The sequence below is a fragment of the Lygodium microphyllum genome, chromosome 24 (assembly GCF_053477565.2).
Source record: "Lygodium microphyllum isolate KBCC chromosome 24, Lygodium_microphyllum_v1.1.10, whole genome shotgun sequence".
NCBI lineage: Eukaryota > Viridiplantae > Streptophyta > Polypodiopsida > Schizaeales > Lygodiaceae > Lygodium > Lygodium microphyllum.
The window spans coordinates 87,935,449-87,949,328 of NC_141158.1; the positions used below are offsets into that span (position 1 = coordinate 87,935,449).

At 34.7% G+C, this 13,880-nt stretch overlaps 1 protein-coding gene across 1 annotated transcript in view; it reads right to left on the minus strand.

The window, feature by feature from the left end:
• Positions 1-5,308: 5,308 nt before the first annotated feature.
• The window catches only part of LOC148015334 (uncharacterized), a 141,398-nt gene continuing 132,826 nt past the window's right edge, over positions 5,309-13,880 (minus strand). The window contains exons 12-14 of the mRNA XM_087665307.1: positions 6,556-6,640; positions 6,311-6,442; positions 5,309-6,217 (exon numbers count right to left, since the gene is read on the minus strand). Coding sequence (XP_087521433.1) covers positions 6,033-6,217; positions 6,311-6,442; positions 6,556-6,640 — 402 coding nt within the window. The 3' untranslated portion in view covers positions 5,309-6,032. The remainder of the gene's footprint in view (positions 6,218-6,310; positions 6,443-6,555; positions 6,641-13,880) is intronic.

Genomic DNA, 13,880 nt, shown 5'->3' on the forward strand with positions numbered 1-13,880 from the left:
TTTAGGATTCATTGTCTCAAAAGGAGGGCATGACCATAGATCTTGCCAAGGTTGAAAACATCCATGATTGGCCACTATCCCAAAGCATCAAAGAAATACGAGGATTTTTGGGCTTTTGCAAGATTATATAGGATTTTTATTAAGAATTACTCCTTGATAGCTGCTCCTCTAATTGAATTACCTAATAAGCAAGCAAGAATTACATGGAAAACATGTAAGCAATAGAGATTTGATAAGCTAAAGGAATGCCATATCGATGCTACGATTCTAAATCTACCAAACTTCATGAAGGAATGTGAAGTCATAATTGATGCTAGTATCATGGTAGTAGGATGCATTCTTACCCAAGAAGGATACCCAATTGCATATTTCTCTCACAAGCTCAAACCCTGTGAGAAGAATTATGCCACATATTATCTTGAGCTTTTGGCAATCATTCATGCTTTGAAACTCTACCACCATGCTTGTTAGAAAATTCACACCTATGTGACTGATCACAAAATTCTCAAATGGATTTTCACCCAACCAGACCTTAGCATGATGTAGAGAAGGTGGATTGAAGTTCTCCAAAAATTTGATTTTGAAATCAAGTTTTACCCTGGGAAGGATAATGTTGTGGTGGTTGATGTCCTAAGCAGAAAAACTTCTTGAATTTTCTACTTCTGGAAGAGCATCCCAGTAGGGGATTTCTACTTTTGGAAGAGCATGTCAGTAGGGGATTTCTACTTTTGGAAGAGAATGCCAATAGGGGATTTCTTGCAAGCCTAATTTCAATGTTTAGTAATCCTATTCTAGAAGCAATAACGTCCAAAATCCCTAAAGATCATGGCTACCTTGAGATAAGGACTATTCAAGTAGGAGATAATAGTCCAAATGGGAAAACCAAACACAAGCATTATCACATTAAAGGATAATTTTTTGTACTCCCAACATAGGTTCTGTGTGCCCAATAGTTGGGATCTAAAATAGAAGTTCCTATTAGAAGCACATGACAATCTAATTCACAGGTATCCCATCTATGAAAAGATAGTAAATGCTATAAGGAAGAGTTGTCATTGGCCAAGGATGAAAGTTGATGTACTAAGTTATGTGACTTGGTGTCTGAGTTGTGAGCAAGTCAAGGTTGAAAGGATCAAGTTGCCAGGAGCGCTACACATACTTGACATACCACAAATGAAATGAGAGTACATCAATATGGATTTTGTGGTTGTCAATTGGAGAACCTAATCTACAAGTCATTCGATTGCGATACGCTTTGTACAACATAATGATGGTATTCTCTAACATTGTCTTCAAGTAACACTTTCCCTTAGCACCCAACAAGTTTTCCTAGCAATTGAAACATCTAATTTCATTGACTACACAACTATGAAGAATCAAAATGCTTGTCTTCTAACTAAGTAATACCTAATATATACATGCACTCACATGATATCCACACCATAACCTATGCATAGTTTGGGTCCTCAAGTGCGGGACAATACTTCAAGATCACTTGGAGTTCAACCACACTCCCAAACTAACAAACAATTGTCATGTGCATAAAAATAAGACTATCACTTCCCCTTACGAAGAGATGGCACAAGAGGTTTTTCAACTAAGAATGCCATGAACTTTAGCAGTTTTGTCACCTGCCATCCTTCAACCACAACTTATCTCAAAATCTATCTCCAATATCAAAATAAAGTGATCAATAATTTGCAAGCATGTATGCAACCCTTGTTGAAAGGAGGGAATGAAAGCAAGGATGCATTAAAACATTGGTAACTTTTGAATATGAGTTTTAGAAGGCATAGATAAAATGCTTGACACACCTAGTAAAACTCATGAATTAAGATGCAAAAAAATGTGAGCATAGATGACATTATATTCAATCATATTTTATCAAGTGGCCAAGATTCAATAATGAGCTACAACATATTGAACTTGGCATCGATTTGGCTAGGGTGAACTAGTTTTCTAAATATGATTAAGTAAATTAGCCAACTTCACCATTAGCAATAATGAAATTTGACCTAACTACATTGTTGTTTGTAAAGAAAGAGCTTTTTGATGTGCTCTTTGTCTTTGTCTCTCTCAATTATGGAAAAGTGTTAAGTAAAGGATAACATGTATTTGACATTGCTCATTAAATATAGCCAACAAGTACGGAGAGGAATAAATGTTCTTGATTTGTCCATGCCTATAGGTGGGTGATATGTCAAGGTTCGAGGTGTTCCAACATGGACCATCCATTATACGATTTTTGTGCATCTTAGTGATAGAGCTATGTAACTCTCTTTATGCTCAATTTTGAATTGAAAGGAAAATCAAACACTATTTTTGAATTTAAAATAAAATCAATAGAAGGATTTCTTCTAGTTGTTGATATACACGTATAAAAGATGTTTTTCTTATTGACACAAAATTTAGGGTTTTCATATAGGTTTATCAATTAGGATCAAGAAAGGTAATCATGTGCTAGTGGTAGAACACCAATGGATCTCTATATATCTATATTGCTCACCTTATAGTAGTAAAAGGATTTGATAACATGTCATATTCTTGATCCCATGCATATTTTTAGGAGTGTTGGACACTCTTAATGGAAACACTTAGCTACCTTAAAAGAGATGTGGGTAGCAAGAGTAGACTTGGATAATGGCACCACTGGGATGAACGAGATTTCATATACCATTTGTGATCACTTGCATGGTGGTAACACTCTCACCTAAAAATATCAAATAATATTTATTGCCACAAACTTGGTTGGATTTTAACATTGCACTATTTTTGTACAAGTGGATCATGTGCAAGAAAATAGATACATGCTCTATACTATGAATAAATTTGGGAGTATTGAGCTTGTTTGGCTAATGGAAAAGGAATTATCAATGTATTTATTGGAGGTCCATGTCCATGTGCTTATCCACCTTCGAGAGGAGGTAGAGCTTGCCAAAGTTGTCAAAACTTGATTGATGTTTCATGTTGAGATTCATGGGACTAAGCCTTAAAGGGTTTTTTCCTATTAAAAGGGTAAGCTAGAGATTCTATGGAAGGATTGGTTGCATGAACAATGCATATTCTATCCGTTAAAGCATATATTCATGAAGAGCCTCCCCATGCATTGACGACATTGTCATATCAAATAAAGTGTTATGTGGAAAGGGAGTCCCAATATAGCATAATGTTGAGGATATCTACAATTTGTAATGCATGAAAATTTTTATTGAGGAGCACTTATGGTATATCAAGAGGATATGTGAAGTGTATGAAAAGCTAGAAGAAAGGCCCTACCTCCTATATTGACATGGATAAGGGAGCAAGTCAACGAGGCAAAGTAGGCAAGTGACCAAGTCCTATGTTAAGGGTTTTCGATGGTGAGTTTGAAAAGGGAGTTGAAAGGGGCTTGATGGTTTCAAGCTTACAACATGAAGTTTGGAAGAACCACATGCCCACACTGTTAGCGGTAACTAGAATAACTAGTGCAACTTGTGTAGAGAAGGAAGTTTTTCAAAAAAGTCTATGAGGTCCCATTGTAGGTGGTGAGGGTGAAACTATCCTTCCATGTAGTGTACGTAAGAGTCTCTTGTAGTGAGATGGGAGGTGACATGTTTTTGGTTGGTTGGTTCTTTTTCTTTTAAGCACTTGGAGCAACCAAAGAGCCTTGGGTTCTTTCAATCCATTATGACATTTTATTCCATACGAATCTAGAACTTGATAGTCCACCATTGTGACAAGTTTTGCATGTGAATCCTAAAGGGTACTAGATTTTTGATAGCCCAAGTTGTGCAATGCTTGAGGATATAGATGAACAATAGAACATTTGATACATGCCTATTCATTGATGGCTCTACATCACATGAAGTGAAGCGAGCAAAGAGAATGATGAGATTAAATGAGATCTCCCAAAGTTTGCAATTAAGCCTACTTTGGGATGCTTTAATGTCACGTACTTTGTCTATGCTCTTTGGATTGGCACAAACTTTACCAGAGAGAAGCTTCAAGAAGTAAACAAGGAGTATAGAGATATAGAGTTATGAGATGTAACCAAAGGGTCTATGTAGTAAATGGACCATTTTGTTCAAATTCATGCATTAGAAACTAGATGAACCAATTCATCCAAATTCATGCAGTATACACTTGCATAAGTCTAGAGGCTATGAAGTAATCTTTCAATGCATCTATGCTTTGAAGTGCTCTTAGTATCCAAGTAATTGATTGAAATAAACATGGAGTATGATTCAATGACCACAAGGAACCCCCTCATCTTCATTTGATATCTCAATATTACAAGCTATCAATGGTTATTGCAATCTATTTGTTAAACTTTTGGGGTCATCATAGATCGTGTATTTATCATAATTTTATGTATTAAGCATATCTGTCTCATGGTTGGGCAAAAGAGAAAGAATGGACATAAATGTGTTTGAACAAAATAGGAGACACATATGACAAGTAGAAATGAAAGCTGTGTTGATTGCATCGAGAGAATGCTAGCAGTCTAATTGTGCAATACAAGTGGAATGATCAAAGTGATGAGAATCTAGTGAATGCATTTAAACTTGTTGCATAGCTCTCCATTCAATAAGCATTGTGAATGCACAGCCTCTTAAGAAAAGAAGAAAGAGATAGAAAAGCCGATTAATGGACCGCTTTGGGACGAGCATTTAAGGAGGGAGGTGTACATCATTCACACTTGATGTAGAAGGATGCAAGATTGCTAAGACATGGTTCTTTGTTGAATGAGCATGAATACTAATTGGATTAGGGAGTTGCTAACCATGTGAGGCATTTTTTGGAGACTGGTAACATGGGCACTGAAGATGTTGTATCTTCTGATCAGAGTGGCTGCTCACATTGCAAAATGATGAAGGTCCACAGCTCATGGCGATAATAATAGACATTAAATTGCTCGAGGATTTGTACATCTAGAGAGGGTATACCTTAGTGGACAGTTTAATGGTATTTTGACATCTATGCACGCCACATGGCTAGAGTTTATTGAGGGTAAGATATCATGCGGATGCATGATATTAATGGCGGCATATGGGCTGGCCTTTGAGTGGATATAACATGGCAGCTTCATGGCCCTTCTGGCTGCTGATTGGGCAATTACTTAGGTTGGATGTATGGGCTTGTTTGTAGCCAGCTTAAATCATCATGGCGTAGATGATCTGGAAACCCAGCGTGGAGATCTGATGAGGCTGACGAAAAGATTATTCTCCCAAAGGCAAGTATTCGGGACACGAGACTTTAGCTTGAGTTTGAGCTTTTGTTGTAAACATGAGACTTTGTTGCCTGTAAAAACCCAATCCTTGTGTGATTATTAGACCTTGTAAAACCTGCTTCCCAAATACACATGGGAAATTGGATGCCTTGAATGTTCACCATCTTGCTTTAGGAAGCAATTACCCAATACCATGCATTGTGCATAATCTTTCTGGAAAATGCTTGCTGAATGCACAGTGACCAAAATACAATGAAACATGCAGAGGTGGATTGCTTGCAAAGAGCACTGGGTAGCTTCAATGTGCAGTCAATTTGTTTTCCATGTGCACCAACGTTTGCTCAAGGACTAGTAAGGTTTTGCCAAATTCGGAGTCCGGAAGGAAACTCCATAAGACTAGAATGTATTCACTCCAAGGTAGAGTTTTTGTTTATCCATTGCCAAAATCTACAATAGAAAAAGCTTGTAATCTGGCATTTTTTTGGAAATGTGTCCTCAGTGCAACCATGGTGTGACACCAGGTTCGAAAAATCTTACAAAAGCTTAACCTATCTTCCTTTAAATACAAGTAATAAAGGGTTGGAAATCAATTCTGCATGTACAAGCTACACTGGTGCTGCTGCATCACCCATTTTCATTTCAACTGGTGATGGTCCAATGCCTCAGTTTACACAGAGAACTGACTCTCATTTCTTAAGGGACCAGGGCAATCATGCTCTATGTAATACACAATGGAAGGCTTTTGAGAGGCAGTTTTTTTAATGAAAGAATGAGGTGGTGTGTTGATAGGGCATAATAGAAGAGTTCTTGTCAGGTCACTAATTCATTTTCCGTAGAAAACTGATGAAATGAATTCTGAGCTGATAATGTAGCCTGCACCTGCAATTATTATACCAAGAGTAACACGGCCTCCAGGTACAACAGGCTGGAATGGTGAAGGCAGGCATGCATTACCGTATCTTTCAGCCCATGCCATTGCTGCTGGAAGTATACCAAACAACACAAGCACTGCATACAATAGGTACTTGGATTCAGATTTAACTACATGACATGTTATGTCACTCAGTATGGAGCATATAACTATATGAAACCATCACATACCTCCATAGGTTCCTGCAAAGTCCAGGGCTTTAAAGAAAATGTCTGGATTTAGCAAAGCTAGCACAAGTGGAGGGAGCACAGACAGCAGATAAGGAAGAGGTTGTCTGCTTCTGCCAGCTGGAAGTTTCAATACTGCTGACACCCAAAACTAGGATTATTTGGAGCTACCAAAGCCGTTGACATTTACAACGGTCTAAAAATACCATGAGGAGATGAAGCAGAAAAATGGAGCCTTTGAAACATACAGTCAGCAAGAAAATCTGCCAGACCGAGCACAAACCCAATGTATGAAGTTCCAATGGCAAGTAGTGAAAAAGCCTCAACGATAGGCTGCACACACACAGAACTCAATGCTTCATATGGATCTTTGTTTCTGCTAATGTGATACATAACTTGAAAAAACATCTACTGACACTAATACTGCTTTAATGTTGATTGGTTCTGCATTCAAGAGTAGCACCTACTACTGTGACATATGTTAAACTACAATTTAATAGAAAGGTGAGTAGCTTGCAAGGACAAGCTCAAGCGTATTCCTATTCAAGTATACTAAGAAGAAAACTTTGTACCAAAGAATTAGCCTACTCTTATCCTAACTCACCTTATAATATATGAAAATTTCAATGCTTTGATCTCAAGTCATTCACCAGCCATTACTTTTGAAAGTTTTGATGTTAGTGTCTTTCAAAATGGTAGTTTCCCCAAATTGCATTTCCTGTGCTTGAGGCTGTTATCAACCCCAGGACTTGAACAGAAATTCCTAGTCTATATGAAAGATCACAGAGATCAAGTTCATTCCTAAGTAGATGTCAGAATACAACAGAAAAAGACTGTATCCTTTCCATTATTTTGCATTAGAGCTAGCCACTAATGAGTAGTCGCAGGTTATGGTGGACTCACGTAATGGATTAAAGAAAAGATAGTATACACTTTTACCTATATGACCTGATTGAGCACCTATGATCGAAACACAAGCATATCAAGGTCAAGCTCACACACAAAAAGGATTAATGCCTTGGAGTGTGGGCTAGATCTGTCAAAACAAATAGTTACAATCAACAAGATGGTATGATCATGAAATGTTTGTACAATGCACATGTGTAGGCTCAAAGCTTAAAATTCATATATCTTTGCATGAAAAACTCGCATGAATTTCTTTAATGTACTCGAAAAGAGCTCTGCCAAAACAAACAGTTACAATCAACAAGATGGTATAATCACAAAATGTTTGTACAATGCACATGTGTAGGCTCAAAGCTTAAAATACACATACCTTTGCATGAAAAACTTGTATGAATTTCTTTAATGTACTCGAAAAGAGCTCTTACAAGACACTCACACTAAATTTTAGAGGCTAGCCTCGGATATAGGGATAACATTCTAAAGATAGTAAGTTTTGTGTTCTAGTAGTGCTTACTAAATTTGGTGTTTCTATTCTTGACAATACTTGGCACAAAAAGAAAGGCCATAGAGAAAATATAAGTATAAAGATACTTGCCACACAAGCTTCCAAGTGTTTTACCACTTGCCACACCTCGTCACATATGGCTAGACACTTATCTTGTGCTACTCCACTTTTTCTTTTACACTAGCTCTTCACTTTCCTTGGAAAAGAGGGCTCATTTTTACTCATTCTACATCAATTTTCTTAGTTGTAAACTCTTTTATAGCAACTAGAGATAGCCTAAAGTTGACTCCATCCATCTATATCATTGTCCTCCATTCCTCTATCATCGAAAGCCTTCATATTTCCTCCTCTTTTGCTATTATTTTAGAAGATAACATACCTATAAATTCATTACAGTCTCTCCTTGAGCTCTTCTTCCATTCCAAAAATAAGAGTCATATCAATGTATTGTTACTCATCAATGGATAAGGGCTAAATTTTCCTCTTTATATTTTTATCTTGTAAAGAAATAAGTTGTTCTTATTGCATAGTAAGTAATGCATATGTGCATGTAAATCTTTTCATGATCTTGTGAGAGTGAGAACTACCTCTTCTCACTCTCTGGTTGATTATAAATAACCTCTTCCCTAAAGGACTTGGGTTAAGCATAAATAGATTAGTTACCGCGTGGGGGAAAAGTATATATGTATATTTTTCCATCTAAAACCCTAAATCTTGTCTTCCTTTATTTGTGTTTTCGTATCTGTAATTTTTTGGAGAGTTGTCATATTCAATTTTAAGTATTTGTTTTTTTGATTTTCTAAAATATTAAGTCTTGGAAAGAAACAAATATTATAGTTTATTTGTTTTCAACCCTTGAATTGAGTACTTGAGTATATTTTTTTTAAAATGCCAATGGAAGATCCAAGTGTTATTTTTTAAGCCATTCAAAGCCTTAAAGAGGAGAATTAACATGCTCATGAGTAGCTTCTCAAATTAGAAAAAGTTAAAAAGCCCAAAGAATCCAAGGAAAAAAATCCATTTGCACCAAGGAGACATCCATACTGATAAAAGGAGCCAATCAAGAAGGCCAACTACTTCCTTGAGGCGTAGTGGAATAAAAGAAGGGTCTCATTCTACTTCAAGATAAAGAAAGAGATCATGTCAAAGTCCAATTCTCTTCTTCAAAGTCATCTGGTGCCTTTTTCGATGGATCCTCATTAAGTGACCAAGAGTTGTATCCTTCTTGTAGAAGACCTTGTCATTAACAAAGGCATCAACATTCTTTACCTCGTCTCCATCTTTACACCCATCAACCACTTTATCATCTTCAACCACAAGATCTAGTCATGGATGAAGGCATAAGAAAAACAAGACTAGGTAATTATCTCAACTTGAAAAGAAGATTAAATTTAGTATATATGATGGTTTTTGAAATCTAGATTTTTTTCTCAAGTTTATTTATTAATTTCAAATTTATATGGTTGTGACAAGTATAAAGAAAATGAAAAGATTAAGTTTGCAACTCTCAATTTGACCAACCTAGCCCACACGTGGTGGATGGGATTGAAATACAATCATGTTGCCTCAAAGTCGTAATGGCCCTTTGTTTGCATGATATAAGGCCAATTCCTTCCTATTCATTTCAATGAGAGATAAAAGTAGAATGGGCTAGCTCTAGCAAAGAAAACTTGAGTCACTTGATGACTACACAAAGAGGTTTTGGGACCTACTCTTAAAGATCCATCATTTCAAGAAAATTAACAACTTTGAAAAGCTTAGGAACACAGAGGTTTGCATTTTAAACTTCGTACAACCCTTAACGATCATTATTGTTTTCGTCTCGGGGAACTCATTGACCACATTGAGACATGAAAAATTAAGCATAATGGCAATAATTTATTCCAAAACAATGATATAAAGAGATGACTGATCACAAGGAGTATTCAACCCCAAAAAGAAGGACAAAAACATCAACAAAATTAGCTATCAAAGTAAAAGACGATGAAGTCCTATGCACCTCCAAATGCTCCTTAATTTTGCTCCAATCTATACCCACAAGCCAAGCAAATTCCTTAAGAAAAAAATCGATTCTTTATGAAAGAAGGAAAGTATTTTAAATGTGGACAAACAAGCCACATAACAAAGCACTATCCAAACAAAGAACAAAGCAAAGTTTCCAACAAGTTGCCAATGATAATCAATGTTGTCACAAATCACTCTCAAGGTATGTGCGAATTACTGAAAGCTTGAGAATAGTTGTAATGCCAGTAAGCACCATTTCTGTGATATAGTTTTACAGCAAATAATAACTTTCTTTCCTTGGAGTTGGCTAAAGAACTTGGGTTTAAAATGAAGAGATGGAAACTCTAGCTAAAGTTCGCTAGGCTTTAAATGCCGATGAAAGTGACATAGTGAAGATCATAATACCCTACATTGACAAGCTTAAATTTCAAATCATAGGATATAGCTATAAATATATATTCTATATCATAGATCTTGATGGTTGTGATGTGATTCTTACTAAGCCCTGGAATCATAGGTTAGACTCAACCATCTTCTCTCAAAAGAAAAAGGTAGAGTTCACCAACAAAGGTAAGAAATACGAGATTCATACTAGAGTATTTGGAGGCACCATACCTATGGTAAGCCATATGTAAGTCTCTAAAGCAATTAAGGTTTATGTTTAATGTTGTTTAGTTTATGTCAATGATATGAAAGATAAAAAATAAGAGCAACTTAAACTCTTGGAAAAATATAACGATTGTTTTTGGGAAGATCTTTTTTATCAACTTTTTTCCAAAAAGACCAAAAGACCGCCATATTGATATTAGTCTAAGTAGCTCTTCTCCAAATATAGCATCATACTATGTGAGCTGCCCTAAAAAATAAGAAATAAGAAAGCAAGTTAAAGACCTACTCAATCGTAGGCTAATCAAGCCAAGTAGCTCACTATTTTGTTCCGCAGTTTTGGGGAAAGATCTTCCTTATCAACTTCCCCCACAAAGGTCAAAAGATCATCATATTGTATTGATATTATTCTGGATAGTTCTCCTCCAAATATAGCACCATACCATATGAGCTATTCTCAACAATAATAAATCAGAAAGCAAATCTAAGGCCGACTCAATCTTGGGCTAATCAGACTAAACAACTCATCGTTTTGTTCACCAATTCTTTTTTATCAAGAAAAAATGACACATTTGGAATGTGTATCGATTATTGAGTCCTCAACAAAATCACTATGAATAATCGATTTTCTATTCCAAAATCGACAACATTTTGGTATGTTCAAGAGGTTCAAAGGTTTTCAACTCCATTGTCTGAAGAATGGTTATCACTAGATCAAGGTAATACCACAAGATATACACAAATTAACTTCTCAAGCTTTATTTGGTCTTTTTAAATTCTTGGTGGCTTCTATTGAATTAACTAATGTACCAGCCACCTTCAATTGAATTATGAAGCACATCTTTAGAGATAATCGACAATATGTCTATACTTTCTTTGATAATATTTTTGTTTTTACCAAGAATAAAAAGAAGCACTATCAATACCTCGAGTTTGTTCTGCAACTACTTCGATAAAATAAACTCTTGATAAATCATTTAAAAAGTAATTATCTTGAAATCTTATCTCTTTTGAAGAGATTCAAATGGATTGTGAAAAGATCAAGCTAATTCAAAAATTGTTTGAACTTTGTAATCTACACGAGGTGCGATCTTTTATTGGCTTATGCTCCTATTACTACCAATGTATCAAGCATTTTGCACATGTGGCTTTTCCTCTTTATGACCTTACAAAGAATATGAGCTCCTTTTAACAAAGGAAAAAAAGAGAGCTAATCTTCATAAAGCTAAAAGCCTCACTTTTGAACCTATTTTTATCATTCTAAATTTAGTAAAACAATTTGTGGTGAAATTGCAATAATTGTATTAATATAGTATTAAATCAAGAAGGCCATGCCACAGATTTTGAAAGCTATCGTTTAAATAATGAGGAAAAAACGGCCTTATGGAAAAGACTCTCTTAGCTATGGTTCATGCTTTGAAGATATAAAAGTATTATTTTTTAGGCAATGAATTCCTTAAAAAAACTTATCATCGGAGCTTGAAGTATTTTAAGGCTCAAAAGTGTTGCAAGAGAAAAAAGCAAGATGGAAAAATTTTATGTCTATGTTTCACATTCAAATTATGTACATTTCTTGAAAACATACTGTAGTTGCTAATACACTTTCTAGAGTGCCTCGTATTGCAACTATTATAGTGGCTTATTATGAAAATTTTCAAGTGATGAAAAATACTTATGATTAGAATGTTGATTTTTTTAATAGTTTGAGTAAATTTATAACAAGGAGACTCTTATCCAAAAATCCATGACTAACTTTTGGCGTGCTTTGAAATAATAAAATCCTCATAAGCTATAGGAATTTTTATTCAACATATCTTCAAATTACATATTGTGCCTTTTGAAATCATCTTAGAGAAAGAGTCCAAATTCATAAGTAACTTTTGACGTACTTTATTTGAAAACTTAGAAGCTACTTAAAAAAAAAAAACTCAACTTTTCATCCTCAAAGTAACAACCAAACAGAGGTGATGAATCTCATTATTTTGGATACAATAAATGCTTATGTTAGTAAATATAAGCCACAATATGGGAATTATCTTTAATTGCTAGAGGTTTCCTTATAACAATATAGTGCACTCATTCACAAGAAAAGCCTTAAATGAGATAATACAAGGTAAAGTGATTTCTCCTAGAATCATTTGGACTAAAGATTTAGATTTGAAAATAGCAATGGATTAAGTTTGAGCCACTATCAAAGCTATCTAAGAGCAACAAAAGAAGCAAGTAGATAAACAAACAAGACATTTGGCTTTTAAAATTCGTTAACGTCTTGTTCAAATTTGATACAAGTAGACCAAAATAAGGTTTAGCCAAAATTTATCTTTTCGAAAGGTCTTAAGTAGATATTTTGCATCCTTTATAATAATTGGTAAAATAAATGAAATTTTTATCGACTTGAGTTTTCTCCTCATTAAAAAATACACAATGCTTTCCATATAAGTTTGCTAAAGTTTTACACAGACCGAAACCAAAGCAACCAGCTACTAAATATTCCCAAAAGTCAAAGAAATAGAACAACTCTTGAAACCTAAAAAAAATTTATTTTACAAGGATCGAACCATAAGAAGTGACCTTATGATATAAAAATTCTTACTTAAATTAAAAAAGCTATCTGCAAATAATAGATGCACAATGGATAGATGAAAAAATTATGAAGGATTATCCAGACATCCTTCAGTCATATGAAAAAGCTTTTCAACTGAGGACAGTTGAATAAAAAATGAAGATCTATCATAATACAACAAAAAATAAATTTATATCATTGCTATCATTTTGCATATTTTATTGTTAATTAAATTTGTTTTCTTTGTACTTACTAGATATTTAAAAAAGTGCTTTAAAACTCGCCACTAATGTGTGGTCAAGTTATAGTGGATCCACATAGTGGATTAAAAAAAAATAGTATACACTTCCACCTATATGATTTGGTTGGACGTCTTTGACTAGAACTCAAGTATATTAGGATCAAGCTTATACACAAAAAGAATCAATGTCTTGAAGCGTAGGCTAGATTTGCCAAAACAAACAATTACAAATGAATAAGATAATATGATCATAAAGTATTTGTATAATGTATATGTGTAGGCGCTAAGCTTAAGATGCAGATAACTTTGCATGAAAACTCGTACAAAGATTTTAATAGTATTTTTGTTATGTACTCATAAAGAGCTTTCACATAACACACATATTGGGAGATCTCTAAATTTTAGGGGATTTCTAAATTTTAAAAGGGCCCTAAATTTTAAAGCCTAGCCTCGAATTAGTCTAAAAATGCTAGTCTTAAAAAATAGAGATGACATTCTAAAAATAGTAAGTTTTGTGTTCTAATAGTACTTACTAAATTTGATAGTTTTTATTCTTAACAATACTCAGCCCCAAAAACAAAGCTATATAAAAGAGATAAGTATCGGAACACTTGTCACACAAGCTTCTTAGTATTCTATCGCTTGTCACACCTTATGACATGTGGTTGGAAATTTGCATTGTGCTACTTTACTTTTTTTTTTGGTACTAGCTCTCTCTCTTTTCTTAAAAATAGAGCTTGTTTTTTCT